General features: G+C 37.1%; 1 protein-coding gene across 1 annotated transcript in view; it reads left to right on the top strand.

The window, feature by feature from the left end:
- Window positions 1-21,503, top strand: part of LOC131164347 (uncharacterized) — a 67,151-nt gene that overhangs the window by 33,162 nt on the left and 12,486 nt on the right. Inside the window, exons 16-18 of the mRNA XM_058121474.1 lie at window positions 2,855-3,016; window positions 3,101-3,188; window positions 4,347-4,415. Coding sequence (XP_057977457.1) covers window positions 2,855-3,016; window positions 3,101-3,188; window positions 4,347-4,415 — 319 coding nt within the window. The remainder of the gene's footprint in view (window positions 1-2,854; window positions 3,017-3,100; window positions 3,189-4,346; window positions 4,416-21,503) is intronic.

Raw genomic sequence — 21,503 nt, 5'->3', positions numbered from 1 at the left:
GGAAATTTTGTAGGATGGAAATTGATTGCTGTTCCAATTTTGAGGGTGGATGAAAGGGGAACAACAACACAACAACAAGACCAAGCCTTAAGTCCCACTAGGTGGGATTGGCTACATGAATCCTTTTATACCAATTTATGTGATCATGGACAATTTCTTTCGACAAATTCAAGACTATTAAATCCTTACTATCTCATTCCAAGTTATTTTAGGTCTTCCCCTACCTCTTCTACTACCCCTCTCAACAACTAACTCACTCTTCCTTATTGGCATGCTATATCACGTATGTTGCAAGTGCCCAAACCATGTAAGTCGTCTCTCCCTTATCTTATCTTCTACAGGAGCTACACCTAACTTACTCCGAATATGTTCATTTTTTAATTTATCTCTCAATGTTATACCATTCATCCATCTAAGCATTCTCATCTCGGCAACTTTCACTTTTTACATATGTTTCTTAGTTGCCCAACATTCTGATCCATATAGAATAGTTGGTCTTATGGCCATTCTATAAAACTTTTCTTTTAATTTCAAGGGTATTATACGATCACAAAACACACTTGAAGCACTTCGCCATTTTACCCAACCTGCTTTAACTCTATATATTGCATCCTCTTCAACTTCTCCTTCAGCTTGCATAATAGATCCACGTTATCGAAACCTGCAATTGCTATTTACTTCTACATTATCAAATTTAACTTTGTCTCCAATATTCCTCCTACTATTATTGAAATTACATTTCATATATTCTATTTTATTTTTACTTATCCAAAAGCCTTTAAATTCTAAAGCTTTTTTCCATAATTCTAACTTAGCCTCTATTCCATCTCTAGTTTCATCAATCAATACTATATCATTTGCGAACAACATACACCATGGAACCTATTTTGGATACTCCTAGTCAGTTGATCCATCACTAAACCAAAAAGATAAGGGCTCAAAGCAGATCCTTGATGTACACCTATTGTGATTGGAAATTCTTTAGTCACTCCACCTATAGTCTTTACACTAGTCATTACACCATCGTACATATCCTTAATGATATCAATATACCAACTACATACACCCTTTTTTTCTAAAACCCATCATAAAACTTCTCTAGGTACCCTATCATACGCTTTCTCTGAGTCAATAAAAACCATATGCAAATCCATTTTCTTTTGCTTAAACTTTTCTATTAATCTTCTTAAAAGATATATAGCTCTTGTAGTAGATCTCCTAGGCATAAAACCAAATTGATTTTTTGAGACCTTTGTTTCTAGCCTTAATCTTTGTTCAACTACCATTTCCCACAGTTTCATCATATGACTTATAAGTTTAGTTCCATGATAGTTATTACAATTTTGAATATCTCCTTTATTTTGAAAAATTTGTGGAAATTTAAAACCATGCTCCTAATCTTGAAAGAAATTTTAGTTGCATTTTTTATTATAGCTTTAGAATAGTTAGAGAATCCCATATGATCACTTTGCCTTTGCATGGAAGGATTGTGTGGTAAATTGACACCAATCTGATTCAAAATTGAAATATTCATTTGAATGAGACAATGAGTATGTGCAACAAAGAATCCCTTCATTTGATGTATTTGGGTTTGTGTGTTTGTATAGTTGCAGGATGGTGAACAGGGTCTTTTCTTTTCTTTCTTTCTTTCTGTTTTTAAATGAGTACCCCGACTTATGTCAATTCACAAAATATTTTTTTTCATAACAAAAGAAGATATCATTAATAGAAAGAGAATTTATAGGAGGGAGAATGAGAAATCTCCCGAGACAAACTAAGACACTTCAAGACTAAACAAAAACATAAAAGATGCCCAAGAAAAAAAAAATCGTCCAATCAATGTGTTCCTCCAATCTTTGTGCAGCTCCTGAAAGCTTGCCTCCTTAAAAAATCCATACCCGACACCCCACAAAGAGGCCAAATACCTTATTTTTTCCCAAACCAACATCTGATTTAATTTTTTCCCCAAAAATATCCGAGCATTACGTTCCATACATAATTTGCAAGAAAGCATTCCTGACTGGTCCAAAGACCATGAACGAACATCCCTCCCCAAAGAAAGATTACTCCCACTCAATAAAGATAACAAAGATGATAATTCCACCATCTCCCTATCATTCAGAGGTCTCCTAAAATGAAGATTCTAGGAAACCAAAGGACTACTCTATTCACCAACAGAAAAAAAAAAAGAAAAAAGAAATGGCTTTATTTTGTTTAGAGCTTAGATGAAATAGACGAGGGAAAGAAGTAGAAAATGGTGCATTTCCCAGCCAAGGGTCTTTCCAAAAACAAATATGAGAACGTCTCCACACCTCAAGTTTAGTGTGAGGGATGAAAGACGGATAAATCTGAGAAATGGATCTCCACGGACTCCCCAAAGAGCATCTTAAATTAGCTTTGATGTCCTACCCATTCTCGTCCATCCCAAACTTACTTCTTATTACTTTATGCCAGAGGGATGATTCTTCTAGAGGGAAGTGCCATAGCCATTTAGCTAGAAGAGCGATGTTTTTAGACACCAACTTGCCAAGACCCAAACTCCTTTTTAGATCCACAAACCTCAGTCCAACTCACTAAATGGTCCCTATGACTCCCCCACGCCAGACCACAAAATTTACAAAATATTTTCATGTGCAAAAGATAGGAAAAAAATCATGTGGATTTTAATCCATGCATTGTAAAGGACCAGAGGTTTTTTGTATAGTACATGTGGCTGTTTAATGTAGCTTAATTTCTTAGATCTTGACGAATCTCTTAATATGTGCCCAAAATTGTCGAGGGGAAAACAGTCTTTTTAAAAAAAAAATTATGCATTCGTCCTAGTGTATTTATTGAAATTTCGTTTTACTTGCAGGAGACTCTCATTCACTCCAGCAATTGTTTGGCAGTTAAAGCTATCAAGGACACTAAAAAACATCTCAATTTTGTCAAAGCTTGTGTTGCATTTAGTGAAGTTACAATACCTTCAATTTCGGGTTGTATTAAGCAGTTAAATCTTTATCTTGAGACTGCGGAGGTAATATCTTTTATCTTCATGTAATTTTGTTATAAATAAATCAATTTAACTGCATATTTCTACTTATTTCATCCAACATATCAGGTTGCCTTGTTGAGTGGCTTAATTTCTCATTCAAATGGACTTATAGATTCAGCAATTTGCTGTTTACAATCTTTGGACCTGATGGATGGTTAGTTAATAATTTGTTCTCCCCTTTTAAATTGATCTTGGAGCATTTGTGTCATACCGTTAGCTGCACCAAAACTCTTCAAATAGTTTTCTATTGTACTCGAAAGAGACATTTGAAATTACTGAGCAGGAATTATTATATGATGAAATATGTTGTAAAATTTGCTTTCAATTATCAGGTGCTTTTTAAAATTTTTTTTAATGTATTATCAGGCGCTTTTTAAATTTTTTTTTTTTTTTAATGTGTTTAGGAAACACATTAAAATGAATGCACTCCGGTTAGTTTTATATAAAATTTGAATATAGTACACAATTTGATCTTTTAGAATGGATGCATTCTCATCACCAGAAAATAGGGGCACAAAAATTAATACTGCAATTTTTATTGGAAAAAATCTGAAAATTTTAAGTGACCATTTCTTCAAATCCACACTATGACTTATGCATGCTGTTAAATATTCATTTCTTGAAATCCATAAAATGACATGCATACTGTTAAAGACTCATCTCAGATGGCATTCTCCTGATTGGACGGCTAGAAATCCGGCCAGCTGATTGCAGTGTCAATTCAAATCTCACTGTATTCAATAAACATGGAGAAGACTATGGTGATAAACAAATGAAAATATATTAAAGCATTTGAGAAAATTTTAAGAAGAAAGCATTCATGTTTCCTTGTAGGATGATATTTCCAAATATGTTCTTGAACCAGTTGGCTTTGGAAACAAAAAATGTGTTCATTAGGTTGTCTTAACAAAATCCCTTTCAATGTATTGAAATCTCTGTAGGCCCTATATATTTATAAGGTGGGATTGAATAATGGGGACAAGTGGCTTGGGATGTGATTCCCCTACTTTTCACTGTCAATAGAACTCGTATTTTGAATTGCACTAATACTTTGGAAGATAAATGTTGTTTTAACCTTGTGTTATCCAAATATAGACATTTCTATTGATTCATTAATATTGTTGCACCAATTAGCATCAAAAGGGTGAAATATCAAACACGTCTTTACGTAATAACCTTTGTTATACTAATTGAATTTAATATTATGTATTATCCTAATTAAAAATTTAATTTATACCTTTATTCCTGTATGAAAATGTTTAAAACTTAATGCTATAAACACATTTAAACCCTTAGTTATTTCTAAATGCAGGCAGAATTGATGTTGATGGTCTTCTCTCCCTAATACGAAAATTGTGCAGTTGTTTGGTTATGGTTCCAGGTTATCTGTGTATTTATTTATTTTTTATATTTAAAATTATATATAGACTTATGTGTATAATGCTCATATCAATTTATACATAATGTTTACATGTGGATCTTGAGCTCTTGGTAGCACAAGTAGTAGTGATGGTATTGGCTATGGTTATGAATTCCGTTTTTAGAGCTAAGGTGCATATGCAAATAGATAATACCAGCCATGTGCATGTGCTTTGCGTTTGCTTTACTCTGCTTTTGTTTGCTTCCTGTTGTAATCCTAATAGAGGGGCACTGGTTAAGAACAAGAAGCTGGACCATGCGTCAATCTTCGTTGGTGGCTTATTCAAAAAAGAGTTGGATACTTGGATTAGGGAATTCCTAATCCTAAGCCCCACTAGGATTAGTTAATTAGGATTATTTTTGTGTGGGGCTTGTTTTTAATTTATTTTGTCTTAGGGAATTTTTACTTAATTATTGAGGGGTTTATTTGAAATTCTATTTATTTTAGTTTTTGTATATCTATATATATTAGTACGTTGTATGGTTGTAGGAAGTTTTCAGTAATTTTGAAATTGGAGAAGTTAACATGAGCCCCCCCCCCCCCCCTCTTTTTTTATCTTCTTCTTCCTCCTTTCTCTTCTTCCTTCCTTCTTCCCTCTTGATGCTTCATCAGTTGGTATTAGAGCCAAGTTTTTATTTCTCTTTCATTTCCTACCGCCCATTTCCCTCTCCATTTAATTTTTCCTTCCTCCGCTCATTTTTATTCCTATGCCCAGCACAAAAGCTCCCTATACCACAATCTTCAATCCCCATCACAAGTCCCATCTCTTTCTCTTCTTCAGTTCCCATCCCTTCCACTCCATTGATGAACTTATTATTACAGTTGGATTTAATTTTTTTTATACATAAAAAAATCATCTGACAGTTGCAACTACAACTTTTGGAACATAGCCTTGTTATAAATTTTTTGTGACACTATTATCACCATCAATCAGCTCTTCTGCGAAGTTTAATTATCGGAAATGATGATGGCATAAATCTAGGCTTAATTTATTTTAATAAATTTATGCTTAATTTTAGGGTTTTAAGGGAGATCTCAGAAAATCAATTTGGTTTTATGCCTGGGAGATCTACCACAGAAGCTATTTATCTTTTAAGAAGATTAATGGAAAAGTTTAGGGAAAAGAAGAGGGACTTGCATATGATATTTATTGACCTTGAGAAAGCATATGATAGGATACCTAGGGAAGTTCTATGGTGGGTTTTAGAAAAAAAGGGTGTATGTTGTAGGTATACCGATGTCATTAAGGATATGTACGATGGAGTAATGACTAGTGTAAAGACTATGGATGGAGAAACTAGAGAATTTCCAATTACCATAGGTGTACATCAAGGATCTGCTTTGAGTCCTTATCTTTTTGCTTTAGTGATGGACCAATTGACTAAGAGTATTCAAAAGGAGGTTCCATGGTGTATGTTGTTTGCAGATGATATTGTATTAATTGACGAAACTAGGGATGGAGTAGAGGCTGAGTTAGAATTATGGAGAGAAGCTTTGGAATCTAGAGGCTTTAAGATAAGTAGAAATAAAACAGAATATATGAAATGTAATTTTAGTAATGATAGGAGGTATATTGGAGACAAAGTTAAACTTCATGATGAAGAAATAAATAGCACTTGTAGATTTCGATACCTTGGATCTATTATGTAAGCTGAAGGAGAAATTAAAGATGATGTAATGCATAAAGTTAAAGCAGGTTGGGTAAAATGGAGAAGTTCTTCAAGTGTTCTATGTGATGGTAGAATACCTTTAAAATTGAAAGGGAAGTTTTATGGGACAGCTATAAGACCAGCTATGCTATATGGATCAGAATGTTGGGCGACGAAGAAACATAATATCCAAAAAGTAAAAGTTGCCGAGATGAGGATGCTTAGATGGATGAGTGTTATAACATTGAAAGATAAATTAAGGAATGAACATATTCGTGGTAAGTTAGGTGTAGCTCCTATAGAAGATAAGATAAGGGAAGGACGACTCAGATGGTATGGACACTTGCAACGTAGGCCTTATAGTGCACTTGTGAGGAAGAGTGACTTAGTTACTGTGGGGGGCAGTAGAAGGGGTAGGGGTAGACCTAAAATAACTTGGGAGGAGATAGTGAGTAAGGATTTAATATCTTTGAATCTATCAAAAGAAATGGTCCATGATCGCATAAATTGGCGGAAAAGGATTCATATAGCCGACCCCACTTAGTGGGACTAAGGCTTGGTTTTGTTGTTGTTGTTGTTGTTGTTGTTTAGGGTTTTAAGGGCTATAAATAGCCTTGTAATGTTGCGGGCCTTACACATTTTTTTTTTCATTAATAAAAGTTCAATTTTTTCTTCTATCCTATTTGAATGAAACCCTAGAATTGATCTAGGACATGATTAACCACTTTGGCTATAAAGCCGCTCTACACTTATGTTCTGTGTTAGTTGGTATCAGAGCGGGCTTACCACTAATGATGAACAATGGAGGAGGAAGCAGCAACTTTCTGAGCAATGAAGCTCTTACTAGAGTGGAGTTATGGATTATGCACAGCAGAATGGGCCATGATATAGAATCTGCAAGCTGAGAAAGGCTAACAATTGGTCTAATGTTCCCTAGAAACCCTTTGCATGGGCTAAATTGACCCTTAGCCACCATGGCAAAGGTGCGTGGTTAGCGATGATTTAGATGAGGAGGGCATTGATCTAGTGGTTGATGTGAATCAAGAACCATTAGAAGGCCATACCAACTTTTAAATCAAATTGGATCTATCTAGCTTTACAGGAATTTAGGAATAAAGCAATTCCTTTATTGGATTGATGAAGTTGAGACATTTTTCAACTGTAGCATCCCAAAAGAGAAGCAGTCAACGTATGTGGTATATAAACTCAGGCAATGTGCTGTGGTACGGTGGGATTAAATGCTAGTCAATATGACAAGGGAAACAACCTATGGCATCATGTTGATAATGAGGAAGTTGCTCTTCGCCATATTACTGCCACCAAACTATGAACAATTATTTTGAAAGCTCTAGAATTGCCACCAGAGATTTGATCTATCTGAGAATGTATGGACAAGTTCATCAATTTGACAACTTGCAACAACATAGTAGAAATTGAGGCTCAAGAAGTCATGAGATATATTGAATGATTCCTTTCTAGCAATACAAGATCGAGTTTCTCTACATATTCTTTAGACGTTAGGCAAGGCATATAATCTCAAAATGCCGGCATGTCAGTGCCTGAGTTAGAGCTAGCAAAATCATTAAAGGAATGCAAGTTGCAGAGGCCTAGCCTAAACCACAAGTTAATGGGAATTGAGATGGAAACAATAACAGGCCTAGGACCTAACTGAATGGAAAGAAGCGCTAGGGAGTCCTTATGTGAAGCCCTGATAATGTTTTCGTTGTCAGGAGTATGAGCATTGATTCAAAAAGTGCCCAAACAGAGATAGACGAAGAGATCAAAGGCAAGTCTATGTTGTGGAATGTTAACAACTTGACGCAAAGAATGACCTTGAGTGTGAAAATGAACAACCATAATTGTATATTTTGATTCGAATGATGTGCACGATGGGGAAGGAGAATCTTACTCCTTTGTTGTTGGGAGATTGATGTTAGTGGAACCCAAATTTGAAGACATGAAGGACCCCTAATGCCATAACATTTTTCATACTTGATGCAAAATCAAACCGAATATCTATTGTATCATTGTGGATGGTGGGAGAAGTAAGAATATCATGTTCAAATGCATTGTCAAAAAATTTAAGTTGCCAAATGAGAAACATCCAATCCAATATAAGATTGACTAGATTAAGATAGTTGGCAAGATCACATTAAGCGAGCAATGTTTAATTCCTTTTGTCTATAGGAAAGTATCAAGATGAGGCTTTATGTGACGTTCTAGACATGGACGTATGTCACCTACTATTGGGCAAGCCTTGGTAGTTTGGCTTGAATGCTATTCACAAGTGTAAGGATAACTTTTGTTAGTTCCCAAAGGACAAGAATTGCCCCTAGCCTTTTGAATGATCCTACTCATCCCAAGGCTACCAAAGCCAGGGGAAAGTCAACATTCTAAACTGTTTTGAGTCCAACATTCCCTCTGGATGTAAAGCAAGCCTCAATCAGTTATGCTGTCTTGGTAAAGGTTCCTAGGCTGAGGTTTCAACCACATTTACAAGATGAGTTCAAAGAAGTAATGCCCGATGACTTACTGGCAGGATTACCACCTATGTGGGATATACAACGCCACATTAATCTTGTTCGTCAGGCTAGCCTTCCAAAGCGACCACACTATGGTATTGACCCTAGGAGAATATAACATTATAGGAGATTGTGGAGGACCTACTTCAACAGAGGAAGATCGATGAAAGCATAAATCCTTGCACATTGTGCATTGTTTACCTAAAAGAAGGATGGTAGTTTGTGAATGTGGGTTGATAACAAGGCGATTAACAAAACCATACTGAAATCTGTCTCCCATTCCCTCCTTGAAGACTTGCTAGATATGTTAACACACAAAAATTGACCTTTAGAGTGATGATCCCCAACTTGGCATTAGGCAAGGAGATGAGTGAAAGACAAGCTTCAAAGCTGAGGAGGGGCTGAATGAGTGATTGGTGATGCCCTTCCAATTGTCAAATGCCCCCAACACCTTAATGTGCTTGATGAATCAGCTTCTTAAACCTTTCTTTGGAAAATTTTCTGTTGTTTATTTTGATGGTATTCTCCTTTATAGTTTAAGTCAAGATGATCATTTGCATGAGGAAAGTACAAATCATACTATAGGAGAATAAGCTATACATTAACCTAAAGAAGTGTAGCTTTATGACAGATTAGCTACCCTTTTTAGGGTTGTAGGTACAGCAAAATAAATGTGGATAACGAGAATGCAATTTTGGTGGGAGTTGTATGCAATTTTCAAAGCCATCAAACACTAGCAAGCTGCATTTTTTTGCCTTACCTTCATGATATTTTGGGAAACTGATCTTGGAGGTGACATTATCAATTATCCAACCACTTGCCCACATCGTATCATGACACTCTTGCAAGAGCGTCTTCCTAAGGTCACCTACTTGAGGAACAAAGAGCCGGTTTCCACATGTTTGCAGCAGGCAATCCTCTAATGAGAAGTCACGAGCTTGGCCTTCTTCTGCCAACTTTATGATGGTTTTGGATACTAGATATTTGATATGGTTCTCGTCAATGTGCTTTTGCATTGTTGTGGTGATCTTACTTGTCATCAAGTTTACCATTTGGAAGGCCTCTAGCTCGGCCTTCCTAATCATTGCATATGTGACTTGGTTCATTCGCCTAAGAAATGAAATTTCCCTAGAAATTCTTGCCAATGGGCTTGCTTGGGGGATAATGTAGGTTGTATAAAGAAATGGCTCACAATATTGTTATTCGAACTTTGATCCAAGTAGATTATGCTGCACACTCAAAGGCAATGGATCATTGCTAACATTTCCTTCTCTTGAGTTGTCTACTTTCATTAAGCTTCAATAAGATTTTGGAATCTCACACGCAATAGGATGTCCCTCTTATAACAAGACACCATTGAGGGCTTGGTCGGATGCATCCATACTTCAAAGGGCTTCTTGATAATTGGGGAGCAAGTAGCACATCCTTCATGGCTTTTTCAAGTTTTCTAAAGCTTCATGGCATTCTTGCGTCTAGTTCTGTCCATGACCCTTCTTTAACAATTTGGTCAATGGGGCAATCCTATTTGATTGCCCTTCAAAAAATTTGCAGTAGTAGTTAGTAAAACTAAGAAAAGAATGCAGTTATTCCTTGACTGCATTGGGATAACCTTGGATAGTTCTCACCTTTTCCAAGTTCGTTTGTATACGGCCTTGTCACGTGGCCCAAGAGTTTGGTACTCTTAGGGATCAATCTCCCTCTTCATGAGGCTATTCTCCTACCAAATAGAGATGCTTTTGATGTTCTTCCATAACAAAATTATAGATGACAATCCAATAATCATAGGAATGGGATATTTTTTGTGCACTAGTACACAACAATCCGCTCATAATTACAGAGCCCCATTGTGTTTCTTATGAAAACTGGTGCTTTGAATGGTTCTTTTAGAGGGTTATATGTAACCCACTTCTAACAAGTCATCATTGCAGTTTTGCAACTTCGAAAGTGCCATTGAGTATACCCCTTTAGCGGGTTTTTTTTTTTGGGGGGGGGGGGGGGTCGCTCCATGCAACTATCCAATATCATGCTTCATGCCTTGATGCAGAGGCAACTTTTTCGATAGTTTATTTGGTGTCACAATTTGAAACTCCTTCAACAGATCTTTAGATGGCAGTAGGTGCCAACTCTTGTCCAACCTCTTCATCTTCCTCCAACAAGGCAAGATATGTTGGTTCACCTTCTCAAACCCTTTTTGAATTGCATGGCAGAGAGGAACTTCTCATCATCTCTTTTCTTCATCACAACATGAACCATGTAGAATGATCACCGTCCTACAGAACAAAGAATTACCTATTATACTCGGAAATCCATTCCTCACTCTTCTTAGACCAATGAAGGTGTCATCCAAAGGTATCACAGGAAAAATGAATGGAGTTGATTAGACTAAGGGATCCAATGAAAGGTTGCTCTATCTCGCAAGAATTATTATCCCAAAACAACCTAATAAATTTTTTTTTAAGAGGTTGGGGGGGGGGGGCGGAAGGACAGGGTCTGAGGGGGTTGAATCGGGTCTAACAAAATTAAGGTGCTTGATTAGGAACTTTAAGCAAATCAAATGAAGACAAGCAAACCAACACAATAGGAAAGCAAATAAAGAGAGCAATAAGAAGCGATACAAACTCGTTTATATTGGTTTAGCTATCTCAAGCTTGCGTCTACTCTCCCAAGGTCTCAACCACTTTACATTCTACTATCGCTAACGAAAACTACACCCCTTGTTTCTACAAAGGCAAGGGCTTCAAATAGTTTGAATGCAACAAGAAAATACAAGGACTGATGATATACAACTCAGAGATCAAGTGTGAATCACGAACTCTCGAGTAAGAATATCAAGTTATGGCACTATTATAGTCTTTGATTTTATTTTTTGAAGGAAGATAAACAAATTTAGAGGTTTGAGAGAGATCAAGGGACTGATTTATAAAATTAAGTATTCAATGCTGAATATTGAATATAGTTCTGAATTTGTGAACCAGATTTTAGAGCTTAATTGAACCCCTAGACGCTTAAAGTTTAAGTTGTTTGGTAAACATTTGTTTTTTTTTTTTTTGTACTAAAACCTAAAAATGAAATAAATTACATACATAAACGTGAGAGAAGTTTCGATTGTACTACAATTTTCAAACAGCTATCTCCGATCTCTAATCTACTAGGTAAATGGACAATGAAGTTGAAGGTTTTCTTAATTAGTAGATTCTGCAATTAGATTTGACAGACCTCTGTCTCTGTCTCTCTCTCTCTCTCTCTCTCTCTCTCTCTTGTTTGCAATTACAAAGGATGATTCCCCCTGAAGTCTTTGTGTGTTGCTCTGGAAGATCATGAAAGAAGAGCTTCATAGACGATTAGTCCAGGACAAAGGGAAAACCTGGACTAGTAGAGTGGAAAAGGGTGAGTTTCTTTTTGTGCTTGAGTGGAACCTGAAATGTAGTCAATGGGTGAGTTTATCGTTGTCATTAGTGAAGTGGTTCCTAGAGGGTTTGTTGTCAGTGTTTGAAAGGTTTTGTAGGGAATGTTGGGGCATCCAAAATGGTACCATCATGTATTGGTTGGAGATTTGATTAATGAGAATGGGGAATTTCTTAGAGTAGAGGTTGGGATGGAAAGGCAAGACTTTTTTAGTTTTTGTCCTTTTGGAGGGTCAAAAGGAAAAGGATGGCAAGGATTTGTGTAGGAGTTTTGTGTGATGGCCAAGGAATTTGGTGCAATGGTTTCTAGTTATGGTCAGGGGCTATAGAATGCCAATTGCTTGTGAAGGTGGTGATGACAGGAAACAACAATGTTTGTAGTTGGGTTGGGGTGTGATGTAGGCCTAGATGCTTGGTTGTGCATTGCCTGCTGTCAATTTTGTTGTGCATATAGATTTGGCTTGGGTTTGATTGAAGGATGGTTGCATGGAGAAGATTGACAAAGAAATCTCATTTTGACAGTCTCAATTCAATTCCTGCTTTTGTTCGCATGCCTGTGTTGTTTCCATTTTGTTAGTGAAGTGTAGAACTAGAACTTGTTGAGAGAGTTTCAAGAATCTTATATTATATGTAGAAAAGGAGGCAACAATGACACTAGTGACATAAGGTAATTTAAAGCTAGTTAAATATGGTGCTTGCAAGTTGCAAGACTAAAGTTGCCAAAAAACCACAGGTGGTGATTTACGCTGAACATGGCTAAAACATCCTAATCAAATTTCTTTATTCTTTTGTTCAAGGAAAATTGGCCACTATAGTTTAGTTTTATGTGTCAAAAATTGATAATTGTAGTTGGAGAAATGATTTGGTGGAAATTGAAGGGGCTATAGAGACCAGGGAGAGCTCAATAACAACATTGATTGTTAGGCAATAGAATATAACTTATTAGAATGGCAAGACGACATTCATTAGTTGATCATGGTGTAAGATTTGACTTAAATTTTATTTAATTAGTGGGAGTGATTTACTTGACATTTGGTGCAGACCTAGAATAAGTTGAATTTAGATAGAAATGATTTGGCTTTACTCCAACTTTTAAATAAAATTGCTCTAGATCGTGTAGAAAGGTGGAAAACAATTCATATTGCTTACACTACCTAGTGGGGCTGAACATTTGATTGTTGTTATTGTCGTAGGATTTTTAATAGACACCGAGATTTGGAAAAGAAATATCAAATACTAGATGTGGACAAAGAGAGAGAGAGAGAGAGAGATTTGCTAGGTTGATAATCTCATTTTACAACTAGATAAGCTGTTTCTAATGTGTAGGGATGTAAATGGATTTGGGTTAGTGGATATCCTGCCCCGATTTTCCCTTATAAGGGTGGATTTGGTAGTTTCTAAACAAAATCAGGATAGTAATTTGATGACTTTTGTGACCCAGGGCAAATTTGGGGTAATAAGTGAGAAATGTATTTTCTCACCTCGAATCTGTGCTGCTCTGAATACTGTTTCTTTATAAGTAAACATCTGTATATATATTTATGTAGGTATGCATGTCAACATATGCGTGATAAGACCCTAGGGTTTTATTGTAGGGATATTGGGGAAATTGAAAGGATAGAAAAAAATTGAAAAAAAAATTAGGGTTGATCACGTTGAGGGGATCTGCCTCCAAATTAGCCAAAGACTTTGAATTATGTTATTGCTTGAATGAAAATGCCCCATAGGGTGACATATATGTAAGGTAGGGAACCCTACTCCTATTAGGAATGCAAAATATCCCAATCAAAGTCCTTAACGGACTCAATCCTAATTGATTGGGGAATCCTAACACATTAAATAAAAATCTAATTGATTTGAGAATCATAACATTAAATAGAAATCCCAATTGATTTGGGAGTCCTAGCATACCTGCCTTCTTCAAATGAGCCTTGTCCTCAACGTTGAGCAGCAAAAAACTCCAAAAATCTCTCCTTCAAGGATGGATAGTTTCCCGAGTTGCATCTTCAGTTGATAAGTGAGACCAGTGAATTAAAACTTCAATAATGTCTTGACTTCTACATTTGACCACTCGAGGATCCAAAATTTCTTGTGTCTGCACTTAAACCTCTCCAACAGGTGCAATATCAAACAATTGGCATTGCACAGTAACTCGCTCCCCCAATTTCTTTTTGAGGCAAGAGACATGAAAAACTAGATGTATCTTAGAGCCTGTTGGTAAGTCAAGACGATAAGCAACAGTGCCTATATGTTCTAAGATCTTATAAGGCCCATAGAATTGAGGAGACAACTTCATTGAAGAACGAACAGTCACAGATATTTGTTATAGGGCTGCAGTCTGAGAAACACCCAACTTCCACTGAGAATTCACTTTCGCTGATGCTTATCAGCTTGCTATTTTGTACGAGCTTGAGTTGCAGCAAAATTTTATTTAGGGAGCTGAAGCGCTTTGTCTCGATCATGTAACTCCATGTCAGCTTGATCAATTTTGGAGGATCTAGCTGAATATCTAGCAAGGATAGGAGTAGCTCGAACATAAACAACCTCGAATGGAGTCAACTTGATGGAGGAATGATAAGTGGTATTGTACCACCATTCGGCCTATAAAAGTTGTCGCACCTAATCCTTTGGTTTGTTGCTAGCAAAGCAACGAAGATAAGTTTCCAAAGCACCTATTAACAACATCAGTTTGCCCTTTTGATTGTGGATGATATGTTGTGCTCATATTCAATTGTATTCATTTTGTGAAATGGTCCACAACAACAGAAATGGTAGATTACCATGAGGAGATGGCAATCCGTCAATAAAATCCATAGATATATCACTCCAAGTTTCTTCTAGAATTATAGGAAGAGGCTGTAGAAGGCCTAGACTTGCCACTGTTTCACCCTTCTATTATTGACAAACATTACGTTTTGCCACAAACTTTATGATTTCACTCTTCATTTCCTTCTTGTAGAACTCCTGAGAAATGAGCTTGTTGGTTCCAACAAATCCAGAGTGACATGCAACTAGTGATGCAGGTAATTCTTGCAGTATGATTTGCTCATGGGCTGAATTAGGCACTAATAAAATCTTTTCATTACATGGAAATTTTAAAGAATCCCAAAAGCAAAGAGGGACTAAAGTTGGCTCATCTTGTAACCTTTGGGTAATATCTCTAGTCTCCAGACTTTGCCACCATTCCTTCCTGATTTGGTCAAGAGTAATACATTCAGGTGCATAAATAGCTACAAGTTCAACTTGTTTAGGAAGTTGTGAGAGTGCATTTGCCACCACATTCTCAGCCCCTTCCTTGTAAATAATTGCATAGTCATAGCCCAATAACTTAGTAACCCACTTTTGTTCTTCCATGGAAGAGATTCATTTCTCCCAAAAATAGTTTAGGCCCTTGTGATCAATGGCTAGCATCTATTTGTCATAAATAGACATGTTGATGTGGGATGGAGAAAAAGCCTTTCTAGTAAAAGCAATGGGGCGCCCATCTTGCATTAAAACTGTGCTAGTGCTAGCTCCTAATGCATTAGACTCAATGAGGAATGCCTTGTTGAAATTAGGCAAGGCAAGAACTGGTGTGGCAAACATTGCATGCTTAAGCTTGACAAAGGCTTGTTCAACTTCCTTACTCCATTTGAATGCATCTTTTTTTTGCAATGCGGTCAATGGAGTGCTAATCTTTCCATAATCCTTGACAAATTTGCAGTAGTAACAAGTCAACCCCAAAAGTCCTCGCAGCATCTTGATTGTTTGTGGAGTAGGCCAGTCCGTCATTACTTGTATTTTAGAATAATCAACTGAAACATCTTCTTGGAAAATAGTATACCCAAGGTATTTCACATGCAATTGAGCAAAGTTGCATTTATACTTCTTGACAATAAATGGTGCTCACGAAGAGTGGTGAGTAAATTTTGCAAATGACATAAATGATCTTCAAGAGATGAGCTATATATTAGGTTACCATAAAAAAAATATGAGAACAAACTTACATAGGTAAGGTCGGAAAATGTCATTCATAAGACTTTGGAAGATGGAAGTGCTGTGGTTAACCCAAAAGGCATAACCAAGAACTCGTAATGGCCATTGTGACATTTAAGCACAGTCTTCTATTGACCCTATGGATCATACCCTGTTTTGATTATGACAAATACTTAGGTATTTAAGTCTGCCGAGTTGATGTGCAGGTTTATCTTGGCAATATCATATGGTGGCGCTCGAAGACCCGGAGGAAAATGAAGACCTTGAAGACCCTAGCTGTAATTTATTTGTAATTCCTATTTGGGTTTGTAATCTTAATTAAGAAAAGGTTTGTAATAATCTGCATTTCATGCATGTAGGAACTACAAGCTCAAAGACCTTAGAACAACTCTAGGTCCCTACACAAAATCATGACATTTGAGAGACCTTAGGGAAGGTTGACCGACACCGAATTTTTTTGGTGTCCTAAAGAAGGCCTAGAATGACCCGAGGATACTCACATATGCATATATATATATATGGTCATATGGATAGGGTGATTGCACAAATTGAAAAGAACCGAAATGTATGAAAATTACATGTTCGGTTGACTGTACTCCCAAGTACAAAATCCTCCCGGTTGACCAAATCCGGACCAGGTCAACAGATTGATCACATCCCGGTTGACCGAACTTACCTAGTTCATTTATACCTGGTCGACCGAACTCCCTTGGAGGCAACATAATTGACAATTTGGTCGACCGTGCCAAGATTGCATACCAACACCCTGGTCGACCGAGCTCCCACGTGTGAGAACTTAACGATCTGGTCGACCGACCGAGATAGTTCAAAAAGTTCCCGGTCGACCGAACCTTGCTAAAAGGGCAAAATCTCCCTGAACCTCTAAGTCCGGTTGACCGAACTTGTAGTTCATTTAATTCCCGGTCGACCGAACTTCAAGCAACTCGGTCAACCGAACTTGCCTCGGTCGACCGGTGCTCTCGGGTTGCCCCATTATTTTTACCATGGTTAATATTTTTAAACGGGGTTAATCATATTAAAATATATTAAAACTTTTATAATTATTTCATATGTGTCCTGAACGGTCATATTTTAGGGGGAGTCTATATATACCTCCTCATTTAAAATAATTAGCATTGAGTTAGCAATCTTAATTAGGAAAAATCCTTTGAAGTTCCAAAATCTATAATACTCATTTTTGAGCCTCCAACACTCATTCTTACCAGATTTTATTGCTCAAACATCTTTGTAATTGTGATTTGAGTGTTATTGTTCTATAAGGTTTGCTCTATCAAGTTTATGCTTGATTGATATTATTTTGTTTGAGAGCAAGACCTCAAGTGTTCTTAAAGGACTTTATTAATAAGTCTTTCCTAAAAAGACTTCACTTGAGCTTCTGAGTATTGCACTATCATTGCAATTTCTTGAGAAGTTCTCTTTCAATTTTGGTTGCTAAAATACTTTCAAATCATTTTCAAATATCTTGTGTGTTTTTATTTTGAGAAAAATTCTTGAGGAGATATTTGTTTATGCTTTTAAAGATCTTTGCTGCAATATTCCTTGAGTAATATTATTTGTTGAACACAAAGATCAAATCCTTTTTGCAAGCAAAATCTATGCATCTCTTGAGCTTTATACGTTGGGAAAAACCATTTGTTGAGATATCTAAAGTGTTGCTAATATCTTTGTTAGAGCATTGTGATTGAATATTTTGTGTGATACAAAGATCACATTATTTGTACTCTCACGCACTGATTACATCGCTTATATAATTATTTAAGAGTAGAACTCTAAGACCACATTGAGCTTACTTCATTATATCATTTGGTGGTATATGTGATTGCACGTATTAGGTACATATCTGCTTTACATGAAAGTATAATCACTGTACCAATTTCATTTTGAGAGAATATTGTTGTATTTCCAGGCGTGGCCTGAGGGGGCGGTAATCTAGCCCGGTAAGGATTGTGTAAAGGTTGGGGTCAGCCGTGTGAATTTGTCCTAGGACCTTCTCCGCCCCTCAAGGAGAATTTGTAAAGGTTGAGGTCAGCCCTGTGCTAATTGACCTGATTGTAATCGGTGCTGCTCCACCCGTTAAGTGAGCATTAGTGGAATCCTCGGGCTTGCGAGTTAGAGGCGGGGACGTAGCACAGTTGACCGAACCCCGATAACATATTGTGCGTGTTCTCTATATTTCCGCAAATTTATTTTCCACACTTTTATTTTTCAGCACATGTATGTTGTATGCTTAATTCATTGTAGGTAATGCATGTGTTGATTGGGTTATAATTAAATAGAAAAACCCTAGGTTTGTGTAAAGCTGTTGTTGATCTAGTTTAACCTAGGAAGTAATTTTTAAATACCCAATTCACCCTCCTCTTGGGAATACACCAAAGCTAACATCTTCTGAATGTCATCTTCATGTACTTAAATCTGGTGATAGCCTAATCCTCGAGTTGAGTTTGGTAAACCATTGGGCACGCCCCAACTCATCTAACAACTCATCCACAATAGGTAGAGGCGTCCTTTGCAGAATTTTGGTTAAGTGCTCGATAATCGACACACATCTGCCAAAAACTGTCCTTCTTCACCAATAAGACACGAGAAGAATATGGACTGGCACTTGGTTGAATCATGCCATCATCTAACATTTCTTTCACTACTTTTTCTATGTCAACTTTTTGAAAATAAGGACGTTAGTAGGGACCCTAGATAGAGGAACACAGTGATCATGTGTTCATTGAGGTGGCAATCCTTTGGGCTCTGCAAACAAGTTAGAAAATTTTGAATAAGAGATTCTGGCCTTTTATCCTGGCTATATTGATGTTGTATTTCCTTTGGTGCTCGAAGTTGCACCAGGCAGCCATGTCGCTCCTTTTTAAGTAGCTTCTCCATATGATGGCTTGAAATTGTAGTGACATTACCATGACGTTTCTTTTAGAACCTGCTCTCGAGCCATTCACAATGGAGCATCATAACTAGTTTAGAAAAATTCCAAGCTTTATCACCCAAAGTCAGTAACCATTCAATACGCAAACCACTTCGTAGTCTTTTATTGGCAGCAAAAAGAAATCAACATACAACTCTTGATTCTGCATAGTAAGTTTAACCTTCGGACACTTGCTTTAACATTTCATGATCCCTCCATTTGCGACCTTCACATCAAACTTTTCACATTGCTTATTAGGATAGAAGAGCCGTTTAGCAATTTTAGTGTCCATGAAATTATTAGTGCTACCTGTATCAATTAATATAGTGATAGGTTGGTGTTTTATGAAGCCATTTAGTTTCATGGTTTGAAGATTAGCATACCTAACTAAAGCATGAACTGAATAGATTCATCATTGTCATTAGGTTCCATAGCTTCTTGATTTGAATCAGCATAGTCATCCTCAACCTCTTCTGGCTCCTCCATTGGTTCAATCATCAAGAGTTTTCCCTTTTTGCCACGGTGTCTCTTTTGCCTTTTGTCATCACAATGCGCTGTCGTTTGTCATTTGCTTCTTAAGTTCCTCTTGAGTCAATCATTTGGTAGGAGGATTACGAGGAGTTGGCGGTGTGATATTGCTGCTGACATTTGCTTGTTGATGGTCTTGCTAGAGCAACATTGTTCTTCTCCCAACTTCTCTTCTTCTAACATGCAAAGGAAATTGCGGCGGTAATAATGTGTGATCGACGCACTTTGACCTTGCTTACTTAGGTCTTGCTAGAGCAACATTGTTCTTCTCCCAACTTCTCTTCTTCAAACCGTGCAAAGGAAATTGTAGCGGTCATAGTTTGTGGCCGAGGCACTTTAACCTCACACCGAATGTCAAGTACGAGACCTTCAATAAAAGTACCGATGAGTTGGCTTTCGTTCCAATATTTAGTTATGTTTGATAGTCACTCAAATCATGTTTGATACTCCAAGACAATTCTAGTTCGGCGTATTTTGGCAAGCTTTCCATTAATAGTTTCATATCTAGTGAACCCAAATGGGCCAAAGCAGACAATTAATCTAGAAACAAATTTTGCCCATGAAGGCATTCCATAACGAGTTTCAAACTAGTAATACCATTGAATAGCATCGCCATCCATGCTAACAGTGGCAATCTCAACTTTAGATATTCCTAGAGTGTAGTGAAAGCGTAAGTATTTTTTAGCTTTAGAAGTCCAAGCAGCGGGGTCATCATTGCCCCACCGAGGAAATTCCACCTTCATATGAGAAGGACAATGATCACACTCTCCTTGGTAACCTCCTTCATGCATGTATGGCTGCTCCTTACGATTAGTTAATGTAGGGGGCATCATCTTCTCTCTCTCTTTGTGAGAAGATGTATTGAGTAGTTTAGAGAGGGATGTTTGGGTCACTTCAAATTGAGGCGTAACATATTGCTAAGTTCAGCCATTAGCCTAGTTTCTGTAACGACCCGACCCTTTACACGGACTCAGGTGTCACTCACATACATCAAATACCTATACTTGTTCAAGATATGGAAACAACCCGCCCTAAACAGGGACATACGGGTGTAAATCATACATAATCATGATGTAAATGTCGCGGAAAAACATAAACATCCATTGGGATTACTACTAGCCTTATACCAGAGTTCACTAATACATCCATAATTTACATACATTCGGACTTAGAGTAATCGTCATATTACAACCCTCCAAAAAGGACTTTCATCAAGTTTAGTACAAAATTTAGATGCTTACGTAAGCTAACCAAAATAACCTCCCTAGTCCCTTTATCTACTAGGACCGACGCACGGACGGACCTGAAAACAAAGGTTGTAAGATAGGGTGAGACACCTCTCAGTAAGGAAGAAGGAGTTACAACAGTGTGTGACTGCATACATGCATATTTTCATTCAACATTTAGAATATAAATCAAATATGTTCAATACAGTAATGCATTAGGTATATCATTATTCATATTACAAAATTCCCACATCTGTCTTTCGACCATTTAATGATTTATCAGATGACCAATAGCAAAATATCCCTATAACCAGTTTTACCCCGTGGCTCGGGTTGTGCACTGGTACTCGTCCAATGCCCTGTTCGTGCAGACACCGCCGAGTACCTACATACGATCCGACTGCCCCCATTGGCCCAATATCAGCCAATGGTTTCACCTTGCTAGCCGACCATCTTGGTACCCACATCGTTTAATACGTGTGGTTGCACGTGTACATCTAGCTACGATATCGTGCCGTATCATATAACAGTGGTTTCATTTCACCCCGCAAAGAAAGTATTTTTCAACCCCCCCTCCCAGGACTCTCAAGCTGTGGTTCCGTGTATCATAAATTCAATTTATACAAATATGATAACCTGCGCATTTTCAGTATTTTTCACAAATTCACATAATAGCATTGGGTTCAAACCGGTGTCTTTCCACTCAGTTTACCCTTCTTTGTTTACTGATGCGGCTCGGTGTATTACCAGTCTCTGTTTATTCACATTATCAGTATAACAAATTTGGAATTTCATTCCCATATTCTATATCAATAG

Source organism: Malania oleifera, chromosome 1, assembly GCF_029873635.1.
Source record: "Malania oleifera isolate guangnan ecotype guangnan chromosome 1, ASM2987363v1, whole genome shotgun sequence".
In the NCBI taxonomy this organism is placed as follows: Eukaryota; Viridiplantae; Streptophyta; class Magnoliopsida; order Santalales; family Ximeniaceae; genus Malania; species Malania oleifera.
This window is presented reverse-complemented; position numbering and strand designations above follow the sequence as displayed.